The sequence below is a fragment of the Salvelinus namaycush genome, chromosome 2 (assembly GCF_016432855.1).
Source record: "Salvelinus namaycush isolate Seneca chromosome 2, SaNama_1.0, whole genome shotgun sequence".
In the NCBI taxonomy this organism is placed as follows: domain Eukaryota; kingdom Metazoa; phylum Chordata; class Actinopteri; order Salmoniformes; family Salmonidae; genus Salvelinus; species Salvelinus namaycush.
Genome location: NC_052308.1, coordinates 24,639,807 through 24,664,906, shown reverse-complemented (window position 1 = coordinate 24,664,906; position 25,100 = coordinate 24,639,807). Strand labels below are relative to the sequence as shown.

The window sequence follows — 25,100 nt, the reverse complement described above, 5'->3', positions numbered from 1 at the left end:
ATGAGCTCGTCTGGGGCAAACCTCCACAACAAGCGTCTACCCTGTGAGTAACTTTAAAGCATCTTTACCTCTCCTAAAAACTACTCGAATGTGTAGGACTTGGAAAGACTACGTCACAATGGGAATATTCCATAAGTCATTACAGATCATTTTAGTCATTTATTCTGTACTGTACTGTACTGTACTGTTTTTTAAAATAATTTTCTATATACAGATGTGAGCCAGTTTTCTACAGCAGGAAAATAATCCTGCAGCAACAGGAAATGTAAATTATTATGTGGATTATAATTCATGGACAGTTTTGTAGGGATTGATACATTTTTCATAGGGGAAAATAAACTGACATTTCAAAGTTGAAATTACAATCAAATCAAATCAAATCAAGTTTATTTTATATAGCCCTTCGTACATCAGCTAATATCTCGAAGTGCTGTACAGAAACCCAGCCTAAAACCCCAAACAGCAAGCAATGCAGGTGTAGAAGCACGGTGGCTAGGAAAAACTCCCTAGAAAGGCCAAAACCTAGGATGAAACCTAGAGAGGAACCAGGCTATGAGGTGTGGCCAGTCCTCTTCTGGCTGTGCCGGGTGGAGATTATAACAGAACATGGCCAAGATGTTCAAAATGTTCATAAGTGACAAGCATGGTCAAATAATAACCAGGAATAAATGTCAGTTGGCTTTTCATAGCCGATCATTAAGAGTTGAAAACAGCAGGTCTGGGACAGGTAGGGGTTCCATAACCGCAGGCAGAACAGTTGAAACTGGAATAGCAGCAAGGCCAGGTGGACTGGGGACAGCAAGGAGTCATCATGCCCGGTAGTCCTGACGTATGGTCCTAGGGCTCAGGTCCTCCGAGAGAGAGAAAGAAAGAGAGAAAGAGAGAATTAGAGAGAGCATACTTAAATTCACACAGGACACCGGATAAGACAGGAGAAGTACTCCAGATATAACAAACTGACCCTAGCCCCCCGACACATAAACTACTGCAGCATAAATACTGGAGGCTGAGACAGGAGGGGTCAGGAGACACTGTGGCCCCATCCGATGATACCCCCGGACAGGGCCAAACAGGAAGGATATAACCCCACCCACTTTGCCAAAGCACAGCCCCCACACCACTACAGGGATAACTTCAACCACCAACTTACCATCCTGAGACAAGGCAGAGTATAGCCCACAAAGATCTCCGCTACGGCACAACCCAAGAGGGGGCGCCAACCCAAATAATATGTGTTTGTGTGTGTGTGTGTGTGTGTGTGTGTGTGTGTGTGTGTGTGTGTGTGTGTGTGTGTGTGTGTGTGTGTGTGTGTGTGTGTGTGTGTGCATTGAAAGCAAAGAATGTGTGTGTTTGTGTGTTTTTGTGCGTCTGTGTGTGTCGGTGTTGGCTGCTTTGACTGTTCAGCCGATGTGGTAAGGACCTGGTGTTTGTTGATGTTTCTAAGGCTGACATACTGTATGTTCTTTGCTGGCCAAATAAAGACTAGAATGGTGAATCATCCCCATGAGTAATGTACCATAATAATGCTGTAATCAGTGGGACTTCACTCAAGACGTTGAGGGTTCTTAAAGGGATACAGTATATTCTCATTTTGGATTGGGGCCTTAAAGACATCCAATGGTTTCACTGACATGAATCTCTAACTCCTAATGAGATTGTGTGTCTGTATCTATAGATTGACTGCAGTGACATAGGGCTACAGACAGACTGTCCTACAGACGATGCTCTCACAGAGAAAAACAGAAAGGGGAAATTGAATTTGTCACAATAGGGTCAGTCAGTCAGTGGCTAAATTTGATCAGACCATGACTGAGAGAGAAGACATCCTCTATCTGTGGGTTGACCGGTCCCAGTGCCCAATGACAGGCTGGGAATGATTAAGTGAATGCGCAGTTCGTATTGAATGTACACCAGATAAGACATAACTGATTGCAAACACACAACTTATTCTCACATATTTTTTATGTTGTTGCGGACATGGTTTTGTTGTGGTGCCAACCATGCTCGGTGATCAAACATTGTGTGTCCCAGGTATCCCATTCAGGTATTCTACTCTTCACCAACCATGGTAGATCCCTTCATTTTCTGACTGGACTAACTCCATTATATAGATAAGACTGGTGTCTCTCCCTGCAGCATTGCATGGAACTCCTATCTGTTCCCCATGTATGCTAGTGGCTCACAGGATGGCTGCTGCCAGAGTGCTCATTTTAAACAAAGCCAGTCTCCCACTGAGGCAGACACAGCATAGTACATTTCTGATAAGGTGGTGCAGCCCACTGTAGGATGGAGAGGTGGCCACAACAAAAGCCTCTGGATTTATTCCACCTGAACTAATATTACTTTATGACTGCAACAGCTGCATTGTAGATAATGTAGTTTTTCCCCCATGCATGGCTGACCAACAGCTTGATGAACACACAATATCCATGGATGCTGTGCACATGCAATGTCCCATGGTGTGTGTATATGTGCATGTGTGTGTATGTACATTATGTATGTGTACACACTACAGGCCTTGAATGACCATCTGTTCATATCTATTTCCACTTAGATCCTTTAATCTACACAATCTAAAACCTTAGGCCTAAAACCAAGGCCTAAAACCAAGTCCTCCTAATTAGTTTGGATCAAATCTCCCATCATCCCATTCTATACTTGGTGAAAACAAGCCCTGGTTCAGACCAGGTATACTTGTTAATGCCTACAGGCATATTGTAGTTCACTAAATAAAACAACACAGTTATTATTCATTATTCATAAATCTGTCAGCATGTGCTGGACCCACAAAGCTCTTACACATCTCCCACATCAACACAGGTATCACAGGTATCATTAGTATTGTATGGGAAATACATAGTGGTTGGGTTTCTGGTCTTTGCTGTTCATCATGAACCCACGACGATAGTGCCAAACTACTCAGGCTCATGACATCACTAGATCTGAGAAATACCAACATCAACAGAATAGATCAGTGTAAGGCCAGAACTATTCTATTGTGTCCAGCCAAACATTCCAGTGATGCTCTCCATTGATTTGAAAATAGCAATGTGGGCTATTCATCACAAAAAGAGGATGAGCAACAAAGAGGTTCCAGGAACACCAGGAAAGGTGAACAATGTGATAGTTGATGTGTTGCCAAAGGGCATGATGAGTCATGATGGAGGGAACTCAGTTGGCCAACAGTGTCACCCGTTCGATGCTTTTAAGTACATCCGCTCCCTCACAACACTCCAGACAAATTCTGCTCATTCATGGTGAGTGAGTGTAGTCTAATGGAGACGTCTCTCAGTTTTCAGCTTCTTGGCTTCATTGTGGACGAGTAGTCTGCTTATGGGCCACATAGAGGGCACTGGCACAGGAGACTGAGGCTGACTGACCCATAAATGGCACTATTGTCAGTCCGGAGTGTGAATGTTTGTGCTGGGAGAGGAGAGATGATGTCATTGTAGTATTTACAGAGTGGGCATGTGGTGGTGCCAGTCTGTGATTCAACCCATTGCAAGCTCCCCACACACACACACAGTCCAAACACACACACGCAACAATCACACACACACACACACACACACACACACACACACACACACACACACACACACACACACACACACACACACACACACACACACACACACACACACACACACACACACACACACACACACTAGTAAAACGGACTATCCTACCGATCCTCGACTTCGGCGATGTCATCTACAAAATAGCTTCCAATACTCTACTCAGCAAATTGGATGTAGTCTAGCACAGTGCCATCAGTTTTGTTACCAAAGTGCCTTATACCACCCACCACTACGACCTGTATGCTCTAGTCGGCTGGCCCTCGCTACATATTCGTCGCCAGACCCACTGGCTCCAGGCCATCTATAAGTCTACGCTAGGTAAAGCTCCGCCTTATCTCAGCTCACTGGTCACGATAACAACACCCACCCGTAGCACGCGCTCCAGCAGGTATATCTCACTGTTCATCCCCAAAGCCAACACCTGCTTTGGCCACCTTTCCTTCCAGTTCTCTGCTGCCAGTGACTGGAACAAATTGCAAAAATCGCTGAAGCTGGAGACTTACATTTCCCTCACTAACTTTAAACATGAGCTATCTGAGCAGCTAACTGATCGCTGCAGCTGTATATAGTCCATCTGTAAAAAGCCCACCCAATCTACCTACCTCATCCCCATACTGTTTTTATTTACTTTGCTGCTCTTTTGCACACCAGTATCACTACTTACACACCATCACCTGCTCATCTATCACTCCAGTGTTAATCTGATAAATTGTAATTACTTTGCTACTATGGCCTATTTATTGCCTTACCTCCTCATGCCATTTGCACACAATGTATATAGACTTAATTTTTTTTCTATTGTGTTATTGACTGTACGCTTGTTTATTCCATGTGTAACTCTGTGTTGTTGTTTGTGTCACACTGCTTTGCTTTATCTTGGCCAGGTAGCAGTTGTAAATGAGAACTTGTTCTCAACTAGCTTACCTGGTTAAATAAAGGTGAAATAAAAATAAAACACACACACACACACACACACACACACACACACACACACACACACACACACACACACACACACACACACACACACGCACGCACACACACACACACACACACACACACACACACACACACACACACACACACACAGTCCAAACACGCACACAGTCCAAACACGCACACACACTGCTCAACTCTCAACATCAATAATTCACTCTCTTCGCAATTGGAACCAAGCCCAGATGGGAGGTTCAGGAGAGAGAGCAGGAGGAAGAAAAAAGCCCAATAATAAACGGTGTAAACAAAAAACGACAAGAGGCATCTTCTACATAATTGTTAATGTTGTCATCTGTTTTATGAAAGGGAGGACTGCCTGCCACCCTGGTCAGTTTACATAGCCAGGGACAGTGCTTCACCTGACAAACTCTTTCAATAAACAAAGTAATTGCACAGGGCTTCATATAATCTGATGTTGTTCTGAAGCAGTTTCTATGTTGCCCCCTTATTGCAACAATTGATCCAATGAACTTCCAGTTACCTAGAGGCAGTCATGGCCAGCTGATGATCTCCATAGTGCCAGCTTTTGCCAGCAACTAGACTGTTGAAAGTGGAATTTGATGATGAGAGAGCAGCGGAAAAGACATCCTGTTAAAACAGCAAGACATCCACCTCAGCTAATGAGCCCCAATCAGAGTCGGCACATTCTTTCTCTCGGCTCTCCCTGTCTACTCATTCTTTCTCTAGGCTCTCCCTGTCTACTCATTCTTTCTCTTGGCTCTATCTGTCTACTCATTATTTCTCTAGGCTCTCCCTGTCTACTCATTCTTTCTCTAGGCTCTCCCTGTCTACTCATTCTTTCTCTTGGCTCTATCTGTCTACTCATTATTTCTCTAGGCTCTCCCTGTCTACTCATTCTTTCTCTCTGCTCTCCCTGTCTACTCATTCTTTCTCTCGGCTCTCCCTGTCTACTCATTATTTCTCTAGGCTCTCCCTGTCTACTCATTCTTTCTCTCTGCTCTCCCTGTCTACTCATTCTTTCTCTTGGCTCTATCTGTCTACTCATTATTTCTCTAGGCTCTCCCTGTCTACTCATTCTTTCTCTCTGCTCTCCCTGTCTACTCATTCTTTCTCTTGGCTCTATCTGTCTACTCATTATTTCTCTAGGCTCTCCCTGTCTACTCATTCTTTCTCTTGGCTCTATCTGTCTACTCATTATTTCTCTAGGCTCTCCCTGTCTACTCATTCTTTCTCTCTGCTCTCCATGTCTACTCATTCTTTCTCTTGGCTCTATCTGTCTACTCATTATTTCTCTAGGCTCTCCCTGTCTACTCATTCTTTCTCTCTGCTCTCCATGTCTACTCATTATTTCTCTAGGTTCTCCCTGTCTACTCATTCTTTCTCTCTGCTCTCCCTGTCTACTCATTCTTTCTCTCAGCTCTCCCTGTCTACTCATTCTTTCTCTTGGCTCTGCCTGTCTACTCCACACCTCATCTTTTTTATTCTCTTTTATATGTACATTCCTTCTTTCACCCACCTTCTTTGCACTTCCATTGAACTTTTTACTCTTTGGTTGACCTTTCTTATTTCACTACTTTTAGTTTTTTATCCACTTTTCCTCCCAACTTCTTCCCTCAAACACATCTCCAGAACAAGCAGTGAGATGGTGCATGGTGAAATACAATCCCTCCTGATACCCTCCCACACACCCTCAGCAACATGTCCTGTCGTAAAGGTTAACCAGTCTCATCTCCCCCAGTCCCTAACAGCATTACGTCACGTCTTGTTGGTCCTGATCAATCTGATCAGGAGTCACTGTCACTGCCTGCTGTTGTCTCACTGCCTGGCGATGTGCCAGCAGGTGATTCATTTCTTATCCTGAACAACATCTAACACTGATCCCTGGTGCCATGTTGTCATCCTGTGAAAGAGAGAGAGAGAGATAGAGAGAGAGCACAGGCAGTGCTCACTCTGCCCCCAAAGAGACGTGTATATATATAGAGAGAGCTGCATTTTGTCTTCCACCGCAAGAAAACCTACATTTTCATGGCTGTGTCTTTGCAGTTTACTGTCAATTCCAAAGGATTATTTAAATAGGATTACTTCATTATTTTGGAAATTAAGTCTGTCACTTTTATGAAACCACTTATGCTCGGTGGTAGAGAATTCCCTCAAAATGACTCTGGCAAACTAGTCTATAATCAGTGTTTGCACTAAAGGAAGTGGCCATTCCCATAGTGTTTTTGTGTTGAGAGCTGCCTCCGCTGGGGAATGTAGGGAGGCCACAGACCAGCAGCCCCAGTGAAAGATCTAAAACCTAAAAGCAACTGGATCATCTAGAAAGCTAATCGTCCATGTTTTGTTCCCAAACACTGTTTGTCGTTCTGAGGCCAGCTCTTCGAGTCACGAGGCCATCAGCCCCTCAGCTCTCACTATCTCTGTATCTAAGCTCTAATGTGAGTATGATACAGAGAGGGAGAGAGGTCCCTGTTGGAAAGGACAGTGTGCTGATGATGTCATGGTGTACCCCTTTCTAACCTTCCCGACATGCCTATGGAGTAAAATAACTTCCTCTCACTGGCGTCATGTCTTTAGAATCAGGCCCATGCCCACTTCCTTACAGCCCTGCTTTTGTGTTTGTCTGAAAGGGCTTTTTCTGTTTTTCCCGTCAGAGTGGAGGATCTGGGTTTGTCTTTGTGTGGGGAGGCAGAGTGGGAAAGCTGACACGTCCGGCTCTGTTCGAGTCCGACTCATTCCACACGTCCAGCTGGTACTGAGCCCTAATCCCACACTCTGTCCAACCCACAACTCATTCCCTGAGGGGGAGAGAGGGAGTGAGTAAAAACAATGGAAAAACTTTTCTGTAAGAAAGTCAGGTCAAACTTAAAGCCCTCTGACAATCTGCTTTCATCTGTTTTGTCCCAGTCTTCTCTCATCTGCGTCTCCCCTCTTCCTCCCTCCTGAATAGCCGCTCTGTGTTGCCCACTGGCTGCCACTCTGGATGGCTTGTGGTGTGAAGTGGGGGGTTTGGGTAAGGAATGGAGAATAACTGACCGGAAAAGTGATCTCAGCAATCCGAGACATTGTGACCCTGTCATTTTGTGACCCAGTTTTTTCCATTGTGAAAAGGGAACGGGTCAAAGGTCAAAAAGGTCAGCTGTGAGTTCCCCAGACCTTATTGATAAAGGTGATTAGATGGTAACAAAATGGGATAGGAAAATCAATGGGAAGATTTGCATTGTTAACTACTCTCCCTTTAGCTCATGTATAAGTCAGGTACCAGGCCTCTTAAGAAAATACATCAAGCATCAATCAATCAATGTCAACCTGGTTGTAGGATCTATTGCACTAACATGAGGACGAGGAAAACACTGAGTGATCTAAAGTATGACCAAACTGCTGTTCTCTCAAACTGCTGCGACATACTGTATGTACTGTTATCAGACTTTATTACTGTGATACACATTCAGACATCAGTCATGCAGCCAGTATTTTAAGATATACCCTGGCATGTTTTGATATTCCTCATATGCCTGGCCTCAATTTCAGCAGGCATCTTGCTTTGTCAGCATGGCTCTCACACTGCCCTCATAATAAGAGAAGACGGGGGCATGTCTGATTGCATACGGCCGTGAGAAGAGAAAAAGGAGTCACTCCCTCCCCGCATGTCAAGTGTCAGCTCTGCTCTGAGCACACAGACCTCTCCAGTGACCTTGTTGAATGCCATCTATACCTGACATAGTAAAGCCACACTGGTCCATTGAGTTTTCTTTTTCTTTCTGCCTTTTATGGGGGGGACAAATGTTAAGAGCTAACATACAGTTTGTGTTGTTGTGCTGTTGTGTCACAAGACAGCCTTTCTTGTCTAACAATATCTAACACTTATCTTACATTAATACACTTACAGTTGAAGTTGGAAGTTAACATACACTTAGGTTGGAGTCATTAAAACTTGTTTTTCAACCACTCCACAAATTTCTCATTCACAAACTGTAGTTTTGGTAAGTCGGTTAGGACATCTACTTTGTGCATGACACAAGTACTTTTTACAACAATTGTTTACAGACAGATTATTTCACTTATAATTCACTGTATCACAATTCCAGTGGGTCAGAAGATTACATACACTAAGTTGACTGTGCCATTAAACAGCTTGGAAAATTCCAGAAAATTATGTCATGGCTTTAGAAGCTTCTGATAGGCTAAATGACATAATTTGAGTCAGTTGGAGGTGCACTTGTGGATGTATTTCAAGGCCTACCTTCAAACTCAGTGTCTCTTGCTTGACATCATGGGAAAATCAAAAGAGATCAGCCAAGACCTCAGAAAAAAATTGCAGACCTCCACAAGTCTGGTTCATCCTTGGGAGCAATTTCCAAATGCCTTAACGTACTTTGGTGCGAAAAGTGCAAATCAATCCCAGAACAACAGCAAAGGACCTTGTGAAGATGCTGGAGGAAACAGGTACAAAAGTATCTATATCCACAGTAAAACGAGTCCTATATCGACATAACCGGAAAGGCCGCTCAGCAAGGAAGAAGCCACTGCTCCAAAACCGCCATAAAAAAGCCAGACTACGGTTTGCAACTGCACATATGGACAAATATTGTACTTTTTGAAGAAATGTCCTCTGGTCTGATGAAACAACAATAGAACTGTTTGACCATAATGACCATCGTTATGTTTGGAGGAAAAAGGGGGAGGCTTGCAAGCTGAAGAACACGATCCCAACCGTGAAGCACGGGGGTGGCAGCATCATGTTGTGGAGGTGCTTTGCTGCAGGAGGGACTGGTGCACTTCACAAAATAGATGGCATGATGAGGTAGGAAAATAATGTGGATATATTGAAGCAACATCTCAAGACATCAGTCAGGAAGTCAAAGCTTGGTCGCAAATGGGTCTTCCAAGTGGACAATGACCCCAAGGATACTTCCAAAGTTGTGGCAAAATGGCTTAAGGACAACAAAGTCAAGGTATTGGAGTGGCCATCACAAAGCCTTCCCCTCAATCCTACAGAAAATGTTTGGGCAGAACTGAAAAAGCGTGTGCGATTATGGAGGCCTACAAACCTGACTCAGTTACACCAGCTCTGTCAGGAGGAATGGGCCAAAATTCACCCAAGTTATTGTGGGAAGCTTGTGGAAGGCTACCCAAAATGTTTGACCCAAGTTAAGCAATTTAAAAGCAATGTTACCAGATACTAATTGAGTGTATGTTAACTTCTGACCCACAGGGAATGTGATGAAAGACATAAATGCTGAAATAAATCATACTCTCTACTATTATTCTGACATTTCACATTCTTAAAATAAAGTGGTGATCCTAACTGACCTAAGACAGAGAATATTTACTAGGATTAAATGTCAGGAATTGTGAAAAACTGAGTTTAAATGTATTTGGCGAAGGTGTATGTAAACTTCCAATTTCAACTGTATCTTACACTAATACAGAATCACATCATCATTTATGATATGCATTTGTTTGTAAATTAGAAATATTAAAATGACTAGGAGTTATCTTCCACTCCTACATGTCTTCATATTGTAGTTAAGACTGGTTGGTTGGTCCGTTGGTTGGTTGGTGGCTGGCTGTTTGGTTGCTTGGTTAATCATCTGAGTTATTCTGCATCATGAAGAGAGCAAGTTCCTTATTCCAGTCCCTCCTCCATGGACTCCTTGACCAGGAGCTTCTGGTGGTCATGTGTTGGGGTCCTGTTAGAGCTCTCTGATTGTCATCAGTGGCTGTGTCTTCCTGTTCATCCAGGCTTGAGGTGGTAGAGCTGGAATTTCCATAGTCAGTGGTGTCTCCATCAATTGCTTGTGCTGTGATATCATCCTCTGATTAAAACTTTTTAGGGATAGGGGGCAACATTTTCACTTTGGATGAATAGCGTGCCCAGAGTGAACTGCCTCCTACTCTGTCCCAGATGCTAATATATGCATATTATTATTACTATTGGATAGAAAACACACTGAAGTTACTAAAACTGTTTGAATTATGTCTGTGAGTATAACAGAACTCATATGGCAGGCAAACTTCCAAACAGGAAGTGGAAATTCTGAGGCTGGTTGATTTTCAATTCATCGCCTATTCAAATCCCAGTAAGATATGGATTTGTTTGCACTTCCTACGCCTTCCACTAGATGTCAACAGTCTGTAGAATGTTGAATTAAGCCTCTATTGTGATGTGGGGCCGGATGGGAACTGTTTCAGTCAGTGGACTGGCAGATTGCCAGATCCTGGTCACGCGCATTCCAAATGATATCGTCTTGCTTTCCATTACTTCTAGAGACACAACGGAGTTCTCCGGTTGGAACGTTATTGGATATATGATAACAACATCCTGAAAATTGATTCTCTACTTAGTTTGACCAGTTTATTCGACCTGTAATATAACGTTTTGAAGTTTTTGTCCGAGTTCGCCTGGAGCTGCGCGAGCATTTGGACATGTGTACCAAACGTGCTAGCTAAAGTAGCTACTTGGACATAAATAATTGACATTATCGAACAAAACAACAATTTATTGTGGAACTAGGATTCCTGGGAGTGCATTCTGATGAAAGATCATCAAAGGTAAGGGAATATTTATGATGTAATTTCGTATTTCTGTTGACTCCAACATGGCGGAGAAATGTTTTTTATATCTGAGCGCCGTCTCAGATTATTGCATGGTGTGCTTTTTCCGTAAAGTTTTTTAAAAATCTGACACAGCGGTTGCATTAAGAACAAGTGTATCTTTAATTCTATGTAAAACATGTATCTTTCATCAAAGTGTATGATGAGTATTTTTATTATTAGATGTGGCTCTCTGCAATTTCTCCTGATATTTTGGAGGCATTTCTGAACATGGCGCCAATGTAAACTAAGATTTTTGGAGATAAATATGCACATTATCGAACAAAACATAAATGTATTGTGTAACATGATGTCCTATGAGTGTCATCTGATGAAGATCATCAAAGGTTAGTGATTCATTTTATTTATATTTCTGCTTTTTGTGACTCCTATCTTTGGCTGGGAAAATGGCTGTGTGTTTTTTGGATTTGGCGGTGATCTAACGTAATCATATGTTGTATTTTCGCTGTAAAGCATTTTTTAAATTGGACACGATGGGTAGATTAACAATATGTTTATCTTTCATTTGATGTATTGGACTTGTTAATGTGTGAAAGTTACACATTTCTTTCTTTCTAGGACACACGTTCCGCTAGCGGAACCCCCCCAACATTCCGCTGAAAAGGCAGCGCGGGAAATTCAAAAATATTTTTTAGAAATATGTAACTTTCACACATTAACAAGTCCAATACAGTAAATGAAAGATAAACATCTTGTTAATCTACCCATCGTGTCCGATTTTTAAAATGTTTTACAGCGAAAACACAACATATATTTATGTTAGATCACCACCAAATCCAAAAAACACACATTTTTCCCAGCCAAAGATAGAGTCACAAAAGCAGAAATAGAGATAAATTAATCACTAACCTTTGATAATCTTCATCAGATGACACTCATAAGACATCATGTTACGTAATACATTTATGTTTTGTTCGATAATGTGCATATTTATATCCACAAATCTCGGTTTACATTGGCGCCATGTTCAGAAATGCCTCCAAAATATCCGGAGTAATTACAGAGAGCCAAGTCAAATAACAGAAATACTCATCATAAACTTTGATGAAAGATACATCTTTTATATATAATTAAAGATACACTTGTTCTTAATGCAACCGCTGTGTCAGATTTTTTAAAAACTTTACGGAAAAAGCATACCATGCAATAATCTGAGACGGCGCTCAGAAATACACAACATTTCTCCGCCATGTTGGAGCAACAGAAATACGAAATTACATCATAAATATTCCCTTACCTTAGATGATCTTTCATCAGAATGCAGTGCCAGGAATCCTAGTTCCACAATAAATTGTTGTTTTGTTCGATAATGTCCATTACTAGTGTCCAATTAGCTACTTTTGCTAGCACGTTTAGTTCACATGTCCAAACGCTGGCGCCGGTCCAGGCGAACTCGGACAAAAACTTCAAAAAGTTATATTCCAGGTCGAATAAACTGGTCAAATTAAGTAGAGAATCAATCTTCAGGATGTTGTTATCATATACAGTATATCCAATAACGTTCCAACCGGAGCATTCGTTTTTGTCTACAGAGTAATGGAACGCATGGCGATATCATGAGTAATGCGTGTAACCAGGAACTAGCATTCTGCCAGACCACTGACTCAAATAGCTGCCACATCACACTAGAGGCTTCATTCCACGTTCTACTGACTATTGACATCTAGTGGAAGGCGTAGGAAGTGCGAACAGATCCATATCTTACTGGGATGTGAATAGACGATGAGTTTAACATCAACCAGCCCCAGAATTTCCACTTCCTGTTTGGAAGTTTGCCTACCATATGAGTTCTGTTATACTCACAGCCATAATTCAAACAGTTTTAGAAACTTCAGAGTGGTTTCTATCCAATAGTAATAATAATATGCATATATTAGCATCTGGGACAGAGTAGGAGGCAGTTCACTATGGGCACGCAATTCATCCAAAGTGAAAATGCTGCCCCCTATCCCTAAAAAGTTAATCCACAGGTGTTCTGGTGATCTGACAGTCCCTGGTAGGGCTCTGGTCTCTGGTTGAGGTGTCTGGGGCATGCTTTGTCTCCCCCTCAGGAGTTTTAGCCTTAAAAGAGATGGGAGCAGAGGCATCATGCCAATAGCGGGAACAGGGGCACGTGCCCCCTCAGATTTGTCATATTGTAATGTAATTTGTATTCTTTATGTAAAAAAGAAATGTGTGGTTGTTGTTTCTCGGTCATACTACTAGCCACCTAGCAATTTTATGAAGTTGGCTTTATCTATCCCCCGATCTCCCAGCCTTATGACTAGCTACCAAGAAGCCATCACAGTGCAGTTATCACAAAACATATTATTTTCAGTGTTATAGCCTAACTAGACGATAGGCTATTAAAACTTCTTGTCAATAGGGGGGCGCCATTTCGACTTTGTAATAATTACGTTCCCAAATTAAACTGCCTCGTACTCAATTCTTGCTCGTACAATATGCATATTATTATTACTATTGGATAGAAAACACTCTCCAGTTTCTAAAACCGTTTGAATTATTTCTCTGAGTGAAACAGAACTCATTCTGCAGCACATTTCCTGTCAGGGAGTGAGATTTCAGAAATCGAGGTCCCTGTTCTGAGGTCAGTTTATAAGTCCCCATGTAAGCCATCGGGCTACATGCACTGCATACGCCTTCCTCTAGATGTCAGTAAGCGGGGAGAATTTGAATGGAGTGGATTGCACCATCTGGGGCCCTATATAAGACCGTGGAACGGAAGTACCGTTCTTTTCAACGGGGCGCCTGGCGCAAGAGGGACATCACAATGGCGTCCTGCAAAGCTTTCGTTTTAGCAGTTCTGTATCTCCGGTCATGTTTTTATTCGTTATAGTTGTTAAAGACATCACAAGGTAGTTAATTTAAACCGACTTATAGCAGTTTATATCAGTTTATTGCGATTTTCTGGGATTTCTTTGTGATGCGCTATCAGGAGTTGGACACTTTTCCGGCACATAGCTAACGTTAGCGGCTATTTCGACAGGAGAAGAGGACATCTTTCAACCAAAAGACGATTGTTCTGGAGAAAGGACACCTTGCCCAAGATTCTGATGGAAGCTCAGCAAATAGTAAGCAGTCTTTATGCTGTTAATTCGTATTTATGTTGACAAATGTCAAATAATAATTCCGCCATGAATTTCGGTGCGGTCTCGCTTTAGCGCACGCTGTATTGCGCAGTAACGTTAATTTTAAAAATATAACACAGCGATTGCATTAAGAACTAATTTATCTTTCATTTGCTGTCCAATCTGTATTTTTTAGTCAAGTTTATGAATAGTTTTCGATTAGATTAGGTGCCTCTCCAAGATGGCGCCGGACAGATTGCTTGAAGTTTTGGCCACTAATCACATTGTATAACCACGATTTGTGCCGCTAAATATGCACATTTTCGAACAAACTCTATATGCATTGTGTAATATGATGTTATAGGACTCATCTGAAGAATTCTGAGAAGGTTAGTGAAAAAATTAATATATTTTGGTGGTTTATACGTTATCGCTATTTTTGGCTTGAATCAATGCTGTTGTGATGTTTGCTATTGTGGTAAGCTAATATAACGCTATATTGTGTTTTCGCTGTAAAACACTTAGAAAATCTGAAATATTGGCTGGATTCACAAGATCTGTGTCTTTCATTTGCTGTACGCTGTGTATTTTTAAGAAATGTTTTATGATGAGTAATTAGGTAATACACGATGGTCTCTGTAGTTATTCTAGTCGCTTTGGTGAGAGTTGTGATGGTGGCTGCAATGGTAAACTATGATTTATACCTGAAATATGCACATTTTTCTAACAAAACATATGCTATACAATAAATATGTTATCAGACTGTCATCTGATGAAGTTGTTTCTTGGTTAGTGGCTATTTAATCTTTATTTGGTCGAATTTGTGATAGCTACTGATGCAGTAAAAAAATGGTGGAGTAAGAAAAGTGGTGTCTTTTGCTAACGTGGTTAGCTAATAGATTTACATATTGTGTCTTCCCTGTAAAACATTTTAAAAATCAGAAATGATGGCTGGATTCACAAGATGTGTATCTTTCATCTGGTGTCTTGGACTTGTGATTTAATGATATTTAGATGCTAGTATTTACTTGTGACGCTATGCTAGGCTATGCTAGTCAGCTTTTTTACTGATGGGGGTGCTCCCGGATCCGGGTTTGGGAGGAATTAGAGGTTAAGGCCCGGGGAAGAGGCAAACTTTAGGCTACTTTGGTGAATTTGCGAGACATGTAAGACAAGACATTGCGAGATACAGATAATCAAGACATATGAGCATGTTTTTTTCTGCCTGCCCCCTCCTCTCTCTCCCTCGCGCTGGATCGCCTGCTCTTTCACTTCGCTAATCAAATCAAATCAAATTGTATTGGTCACATACACATATTTAGCAGATATTATTGCGGGTGTAGCGAAATGCTTGTGTTCCTAGCTCCAACAGTGCAGTAGTATCTAACAATTCACAACCATACACACACATCTAAAAGTAAAAGAATGGAATTAAGAAATATTTAAATATTAGATAGAGCAATGTCGGAGCGCAGTGACTAAAATACAGTGGAATAGAATACAGTATATACATATGAGATTTGTAAAGCAGTATGTAAACATTATTTAAACATTATTAAAGTGACTAGTGTTCCATTATTAAAGTGGCCAGTAGTTCCAAGTCTATGAATATAGGGCAGCAGCCTCTAAGGTGCAGGGTTGCGTAACCGGGCGGAAGCCAGCTATTGATGGCTATTTAACAGTCTGATGGCCTTGAGATAGAAGCTGTTTTTCAGTCTCTCGGTCCCAGCTTTGATGCACCTGTACTGACCTAGCCTTTTGGATGATAATGGGATGAATAGGCCGTGGCTCGGGTGGTTGATGTCCTTGATGATCTTTTTGGCCTTCCTGTCACATCAGGTGCTCTAGGTGTCCTGGAGGGCAGGTAGTTTGGCCCCGGTGATGCGTTGGGCAGACTGCACCACTCTCTGGAGAGCCCTGCGGTTGCGGGCGGTGCAGTTGCCGTACCAGGCGGTGATACAGCCCAACAGGATGCTCTTAATTGTTCATCTGTAAAAGTTGGTGAGGGTTTTAGGGGCAAAGCCAAATTTCTTCAGCCTCCTAAGGTTGAAGAGGCACTGTTGTGCCTTCTCCACCACACTGTCTGTGTGGGTGGACCATTTCAGATCGTCAGTGATGTGTAAGCCGAGAAACTTGAAACTTTACACCTTCTCCACTGCGGTCCCGTCGATGTGGATAGGGGCTTGTTCCCTCTGCTGTTTCCTGAAGTTCACGATCAGCTCTTTTCTTTTATTGCCGTTGTGTGAGAGGTTATTTTCCTGGCACCACACTCCCAGGGCCTCACCTCCTCCATGTAGGCTGTCTTGTCATTGTTGCTAATCAGGCCTACTACTGTTGTGTTGTCTGCAAACTTGATGATTGAGTTGGAGGCATGTGTGGCCACGCAGTCATGGGTGAAAAGGGAGTACAGGGGCTAAGCACACACCCTTGTAGGGCCCCTGTGTTGAGGATCAGCAAAGTGGAGCTGTTGTTTCCTACCTTCCCTACCTGGGGGGCGGCCCGTCAGGAAGTCCAGGATCCAGTTGCACAGAACGGAGTTCAGACCCAGGGCCCAGAGCTCAATGATGAGCTTGGAGGGTACTTTGTATCATGACACAAGGTGAGACCAAGATGCAGACACAGGAGTCAGATGGTTGGAGTCGTACAATGTTTAATAATCCAAAAGGAGTATGCAAGAGAATTGTCGTAGACAGGCAAAAGGTCAAAACCAGATCAGAGTCCAGGAGGTACAGAGTGCAGAAAGGTTCGTGGTCAAGGCAGGCAGAATGGTCAGACAGGCGGGTACAGAGTTCCAAACAGGTAGGGGTCAAAACCGGGAGGACTAGAAAAAAGAAAATAGCAAAGGCAGGAGTACGGGAAAAAACGCTGGTTGACTTGGAGCATATAAGAAGAACTGGCACAGAGAGACAGAAAACACAGGGATAAATACACTGGGGAAAACAAGCGACACCTGGGGGGGTGGAGACAATAATGAGGACAGGTGAAACTGATCAGGGTGTGACAGTACCCCCCCCTCTAGGGATGCCCCCTGGCGTCCTACCTGGGCGCATACCTGGTTGACCGAGGTGTCGGCGGTGGAAGTTGGGGATGAGGGCTGGATCCAGGATATCTCTAGCGGGAACCCAGCACATCTCCTCCGGGCCGTAACCCTCCCAGTCAACCAGGTACTGGAAACCCCTGCCCCACGGTCAAACATCCAGGAGATGTTTCTCCTTGCTCGCACATGCTTTTTCAGTTCTGCCCACATATTTTCTATAGGATTGAGTTCAGGGCTTTGTGATGGCCACTCCAATACCTTGACTTTGTTGTCCTTAAGCCATTTCACCACAACGTTGGAAGTATGCTTGGAGTCATTGTCCATTTGGAAGACCCATTTGCGACCAAGCTTTAACTTCCTGACTGATGTCTTGAGATGTTGCTTCAATATATGCACGTAATTTTCCTACCTCATGATGCCATCTATTTTGTGAAGTGCACCAGTCCCTCCTGCAGCAAAGCACCCCCACAACATGATGCTGCCATCCCCGTGCTTCACGGTTGGGATGGTGTTCTTTGGCTTGCAAGCCTCCCCCTTTTTCCTCCAACCATAACAATGGTCATTATGGCCAAATAGTTCTATTGATGTTTCATCAGACCAGAGGGCATTTCTCCAAAAAGTACAATCTTTGTCCATATGTGTAGTTGCAACCCAAAGTCTGGCTTTTTTATGGCGGTTTTGGAGCAGTGGCTTCTTCCTTGCTGAGCGGCCTTTCAGGTTATGTTGATATAGGACTCGTTTTACTGTGGATACAGACACTTTTGTACCTGTTTCCTCCAGCATCTTCACAAGGTCCTTGCTGTTGTTCTGGGATTGATTTGCACTTTTCGCACCAAAGTACGTTCATCTCTAGGAGACAGAATGCGTCTCCTTCCTGAGTGGTATGACGGCTGCGTGGTCCCATGGTGTTTATACTTGCGTACTATTGTTTGTACAGATGAACGTGGCACCTTCAGGCGTTTGGAAATTGCTCTCAAGGATGAACCAGACTTGTGAAGGTCTACAATTTTTTCTCTGAGGTCTTGGCTGATTTCTTTTGATTTTCCCATGATGTCAAGCAAAGAGGGACTGAGTTTGAAGGTAGGCCTTGAAATACATCCACAGGTACACCTCCAATTTACTCAAATGACGTCAATTAGCCTTTCAGAAGCTTCTCAAGCCATGACATAATTTTCTGGAATTTTCCAAGCTGTTTAAAAGCACAGTCAACTTAGTGTATGTAAACTTCTGACCCACTGGAATTGTGATATAGTGAATTATAAGTGACATAATCTCTGTCAACATTTGTTGGAAAAATTACTTGTGTCATGCACAAAGTAGAGGTCCTAACTGACTTGCCAAAACTATAGTTTGTTAATAACACCTCCCAAACCCGGATCCGGGATCCCCCCCATCACAAAAGCTGACTAGCATAGCCTAGCCTAAAGCCACAGGGATATCATATAATAAAATGTTCATGAAATCACAAGTCCAAGACACCAAATGAAAGATACACATCTTGTGAATAAAGCCATCATTTCTGATTTTTAAAATGTTTTACAGGGAAGACAAAATATGTAAATCTATTAGCTAACCACGTTAGCAAAAGACACCACTCCCATACTCCACCATTTTCTTACTGCATCAGTAGCTATCACAAATTCGACCAAATAAAGATATAAATAGCCACTAACCAAGAAACAACCTCATCAGATGACAGTCTGATAACATATTTATTGTATAGCATAGGTTTTGTTAGAAAAATGTGCATATTTCAGGTATAAATCATAGTTTACAATTGCAGCCCCCATCACAACTCTCACTAAAATGACTAGAATAACTACAGAGACCATCGTGTATTAGCTAATTACTCATCATAAAACATTTCTTAAAAATACACAGCGTACAGCAATTGAAAGACACAGATCTTGTGAATCAAGACAATATTTCAGATTTTCTAAGTGTTTTACAGCGAAAACACAATATATCGTTATATTAGCTTACCACAATAGCAAACCAGACAACAGCATTGATTCCAGCCAAACATAGCGATAACGTATTCACCACCAAAATAAATTAATTTTTCACTAACCTTCTCAGAATTCTTCAGATGACAGTCCTGTAACATAATATTACACAATCCATATAGGTTTTGTTCGAAAATGTGCATATTTAGCAGCACAAATCGTGGTTATACAATGTGATCAGTGGCAACAGGTCATGCATTCTGGCCGGCGCCATCTTGGAGAGGCACCTAATCTAATCAATAAATAATCGTAAACTTGACTAAAAAATACAGGTTGGACATCAAATGAAAGATGCATTAGTTATTAATGCAACCGCTGAGTTAGATTTTTAAAATTAACGTTACTAGACATACAGTGTGCGTTACAGCCAGACTAGTGCCGCAATAATGGCGGACAAATCCGTTTACATTTTTCCACATAAATACGGAATAACATCATAAATAGCTCTTACTTTTGGACGAGCTTCCATCAGAATCTTGTGCAAGTGGTCCCTTGTCCAAAATAATCGTTGCTTGGTTGTAAAACGTCGTCTTCAACTTCGGAATTAGCAGCTAAGAATAGCTATGTGGCCACAACATGCCCAAATCCTCCAAACGCAATACTAAGGAAATTCCGAAAATAGCAATATACTCGCATAAACTGATATAACTCGGTTTAAAATAACTTCGTTATGATGTTTCTAACACCTATATCGAATTAAATTACAGACGGATATATCTAAGGTCGATAACTGAGCGTTTCAAAATGCCATCCTGAGGTCCTGCTTTGCGCAATGATGAACGTCGAAAAGAGAGCTCCCCTCGTTCCTTGGCCTTTTATAAACTCTGAGAACTACGTAGGAACTCCATTCCACTTCTCATTGGTTACTGACATCCAGGGGAAGGCGGGTGCAGTTCATGTCGACCCATAGGATACATACAGAGCTTTAAACTGATCTGAGAACAGAGCCTCATTTTCAGACCTTCGCAGTTCCTGTCATGGATTTCGCTGCAGAAAGAGTTCTGGTTCACCCACAGACATAATTCAAACGGTTTTAGAAACTAGAGATTGTTTTCTATCCAATAGTAATAATAATATGCATATTGTACGAGCAAGAATTGAGTACGAGGCAGTTTAATTTGGAGACCAATTTTCACTAAGTCAAAACAGCACCCCCTATATTCTCAAGAGGTTAACAATACATTTGTGGAGTGGTTGAAAAAAGTGTATGTGAACTTCCGACTTCAAATGTATCTAATAGAACTCAATGGGTTTTCTTTAATGGAAGCGTCTCTAATGTCAAACATGTAAAGTGTGGTGTACCGCAGGGCAGTTCTCTAGGCCCTACTCTTTTCTATTTTTACCAATGATCTGCCACTGGCATTAAACAAAGCATGTGTGTCCATGTATGCTGATGATTCAACCATATACGCATCAGCAACCACAGCTAATGAAGTCACTGAAACCCTTAACAGAGAGTTGCAGTCTGTTTTGGAATGGGTGGCCAGTAATAACCTGGTCCTGAACATCTCTAAAACTAAGAGCATTGTATTTGGTACAAATCATTCCTTAAGTGCTAGACCTCAACTGAAACTGGTAATGAATGGTGTGGCGGTTGAACAAGTTGAGCAGACTAAATTACTTGGCGTTACCTTAGATTGTAAACTGTCATGGTCAAAACATATAGATTCAATGGTTGCAAAGATGGGGAGAGGTCTAGCCGTAATAAAGAGATGCTCTGCTTTTTTGACACCACACTCCAAAAAGCAAGTTCTGCAGGCTAGTTCTGCTCTAGTTTTGTCTAATCTTGATTATTGTAATCAGAGGGCTGATATAAATACTATGCATGCCAGTCTCTCTTGGCTAAGAATTGAGGGGAGACTGACTGCAACACTTCTTCTTCTTATAAGAAACATTAATGTGTTGAAAATACCAAATTGTTTGCATAGTCAACTTACACACAACTCTGACACACACACTTATCCCACCAGACATGCCACCAGGGGTCTTTTCATAGTCCCCAAATCCAGAACAAATTCATGAAAACGTACAGTATTATATAGAGCCCTTATTGCATAGAACTTCCTTCCATCTCATATTGCTCAAAGAAACAGCAAACCTGGTTTCAAAAACCCCCAGATAAAGCAACACCTCGTTGCACAACGCCTCTCCCCTATTTGACCTAGATAGTTTGTGTGTATGCATTGATATGTAGGCTATGTGTGCCTTTTAAAAAATGTATATAGTTCTGTCCTTGAGCTGTTCTTGTCTAATGATGTTCTGTATTATGTCATTCTGTATTATGTTTCATGTTTTGTGTGGACCCCAGCAAAAGTAGCTGTTGCTTTTGCAACAGCTAATGGGGATCCTAATAAAATAACAAAAATACCAAATGTTCACTGTCAGGGCTGACAGCTGGTTTCTCCTCAGTGGTCTTGGTTCTCCTGTCGTTTGAAGGGGTTGAAGATGGAGATGGCATGCCTTATAGCTGCCAGTCCGCGAGAGACTCCCGGGGACCTTTGCTATTCCACAGTGATGATAGTGAAGAGCGAGATAAGCAGCTGTGAGGCCGTGATTGTGAGTTGGTTGGAGTTGGAGTTAACTCTGGGAGAATACGGGATCTTGGCGTAAAGCATGGAGGATAGTGATGACAGTAAAGATAGTGAGCATTGTGACATGGAGCTAGGAGGCCATGAGGTACACTCTTAGAAAAAAGGTTCCGAAAGGGTTCTTCAGCTGTCCCCATTAGAGAACTATTTTTGGTTCCAGGCAGAACCCTTTTTGGTTCCAGGTAGAACCCTTTTGGGTTCCATGTAGAGCCCTCTGTAGAAAGGGTTCTATCTGGAACCAAAAGGGTTGTTAAAATGGTTCTCCTATGGGGACAGCCGAAGCACCATTTAAGGTTCTAGATAGCACATTTTTAGTTAGAGATTAGCCTGGAAGAATCCTGATCTCCTCGACAGGAGTTTTTAATCTGCCGGGACTGGGAGGATCTGATGTCAGAGATCTGCCAGATTTTCATTCCATAGATTTTTTGTCATTGGCTGTGTCATAGTCAAGGTCTGGTGTGCAGGTTGTGGAGGCCCGGTCTGGATCTCTCTTCCTGCTTCGTCTGGATTAGGCAGATCTGGTTGGTTTGAAGGAGATAGGTTGGCACTCTTGGTCATTAGCGTCTTTCATTTCCATGGTCAGGGTCTGGTGTCTGGGGTCTTGAGGTCCGGTCTGGTGTCTTTTTCTGTTTTGTCTTCCTGAGGCAGATATAAGCCTACGGTTTAAAACAGACAACGTTGGTCTGCTGTGTTTATCATTTAGATTTCCATGTTCAGAGGAGTTCGATACTGTATGTTTTTCCTTCTTGTTGAAGCCAACACAACGGTATTGAAGACTGGAAAGCGGACATTAATGGACTGGTCTTTACACTTTTAACTATTTTCCCCCTGCTCAGTTTGCCCTTTAGAGTCAGTCGGGTCACTCTGGGATTTACCCATCTGAGCAGATTTGGCTGTCAGTCTTGTCTGACAGCCTTGTCTCAGTCTTGAGTTTTTGTACAATAAAAAACATTAGACAAAAACTCCTTAGATGCTCTCTGAAAGCAATGTGAGCAAGGCTTTGAAACTTATTATTGTTCTTCTTTTTGAAAGCAATATGCTTTTATAAGGACAATTATGATGAGTTAGTTCTCCATATAAACCAGTGATGCATTACACACTTAGAAAAAATATAGAACCTTAAAGGGTTCTTTGGCTGTCCCCATAGGAGAGCCCTTTGAATAACCCTTTTAGGTTCCATGTAGAACCCTTTCCACAGAGGGTTCTACATGGAACCCAAAAGGGTTCTTCTACCTGGAGCCAAAAATGGTTCTGCCTGAAACCAAAAAGTGTTCTCCTATGGGGTTGTCCTTGTATCTGTCTGTGGCCCCAGGCCCACAAGTTAACATGCTCTCTTAGATTGAGGCTGAAGAAAAGTGCAGCCGGCATGGCGAGAGTGCTTCAGTGCTCCCAATTTTACACCTTTATTACATAATCCTAAATTAATCACACACATCGTGCTTTGCTTTCCGCAGGGGAGTAACCAGTGACAATATCCTACTCTCTCTGGTTACATAAACAGCAGCTCTGGGAGATTTGTCCTTTAGAAAAAACAGAGTTGGAAATGACAATGGAAAAAGTTCTAAGGATTGTGGACTGATTTTAATCACTTCATGGAAACAATTATGATGAGAGAGGAGGAGAAGGGAGAGGAGAGGGGATGAGGAGAAGAAAGGAAATGTGAAAGTGCTTCAGGAGCGAAAGACATCTCTGCCATTATATGGCCTTATTACGTGCCTCAATTTAGCTGAATTGGTCAGATAGCTGCCTACATCACTGCAAGTTACGTTAGAAAATAGATGTGACGGGGGATGAAATTATGTTGCTCATTGTACCGAGTTACATCATGTACATACACAGAGCTGTTGTAATAGCTAATGAGATCTGATATGTTGTGGGTAAAGTTGGCTTCATGAGGGTGGTTCAAAGAATATGCATCTGAATCATCACAGTGAGTGAAGGCAATAGAATCCAAGACAAAGCACAGTCATGGCCTAATTCCATGACTTCAAACTTGTAATTTATAGAGCAGACAGAATACCAATGTTATTGTTACGGATACAGGTATCCTGTGTGTATTTGTTTTCTCTCCTTCTGCCCTAGTCACAGGTGGCAGTCATCAGTCGCCAATCAGTCGCCAATCAGTCACCAATCTGAAGACACACCTGCTCCTTTTCGCTTACCCAATCACATCCCCTTGGTTTAAAAGAAACCCAATCAGTTGTCTCTTGATAAAATAATGTATATGTTGAAAGATAATGATAAAATAATTCCACTCTGAAACCGTATAACTGTATGAAATTGATTCGAATCATAAAATTATAATCTGATGATGTGTGTAGTTTTAGTCAGAATTAGGTTAAACAATGTATCTGTATAGTGGAAAAACACAGACTGTCTGAGCAAGGCGTAGCTTAGGATTTGAACTTGTATGTGTGTGCCGAAGAAAAAAACAGAGAACAGTTAAACTGTGTTTGGACCGACCTGGCTAGGCCTCTGAGGAACTTTTGATAGCATAGAGAGTACTTCTCAGGGTTTCCCTAATCTCGGGGGAATGGAACTGTCGGCTGGGTACACAGTGGTGAGAACTCTGGAGAAGGATAAAACTCACCTACTGTTTGTGTGTATGTATGTGTGTAGGATACCTACTGTTTGTGTGGAAGTATGTGCGCAGCTATAAAATGGATGTCTTTGTATAATGGACTTCAGGACGTTCTCGTGAATAAACATTTTGACTATTGTAAGCTGAGGAATCTGTCTGTTTCATTTAAACCAGAATCTTACAAACTCTGGGTTGCAGACTGAGTAGATTAATTGAAGTTTATGAACATTGATAACAAAATTCTCATAACACTCTGGAGCTATCTCTCTTTTGCTTTTGCGCCTACCTCTCACATTGTCTGTTATCATGTGAGTATGGTGGTGTATGGCTGTTTGTTTGTTGGTGGGAAAAGGGGATACCAAGCCAAGTCGCCCTTGGGCATACATTACCCGTAGGAAAACTTTGTCTATGTATCCTAGTTAGAACTGCGCGGACCACCCACTGTATTTTATTGGTTAGTTAGCTAGCTGTTCTTGAAGCAGGCAAGACTAGCTTAGGGGTTTTTGGATATTTATTATTTCTTTCCTTGGGTCTAGCTCAGCCCCTCCCCCCCGCCCCCATTACCGTGTGTTTGAAAAATAAACCTAAAGTGTTTGACGGTAGATTTAGGTTGTCTGTTGTTTTTTTAGTTCTCACTGTTTCTTTTCACTGTCATGACTTGCATGAG

At 42.1% G+C, this 25,100-nt stretch overlaps 1 protein-coding gene across 1 annotated transcript in view; it reads left to right on the top strand.

Annotated features, from left to right (window-relative positions):
* LOC120020747 (dysbindin-like) overlaps positions 1–25,100 on the top strand; it is a 31,766-nt gene continuing 6,666 nt past the window's right edge. The window contains exon 1 of the mRNA XM_038964492.1: positions 1–43. Within this exon, the coding sequence (XP_038820420.1) occupies positions 1–43 (43 nt within the window). The remainder of the gene's footprint in view (positions 44–25,100) is intronic.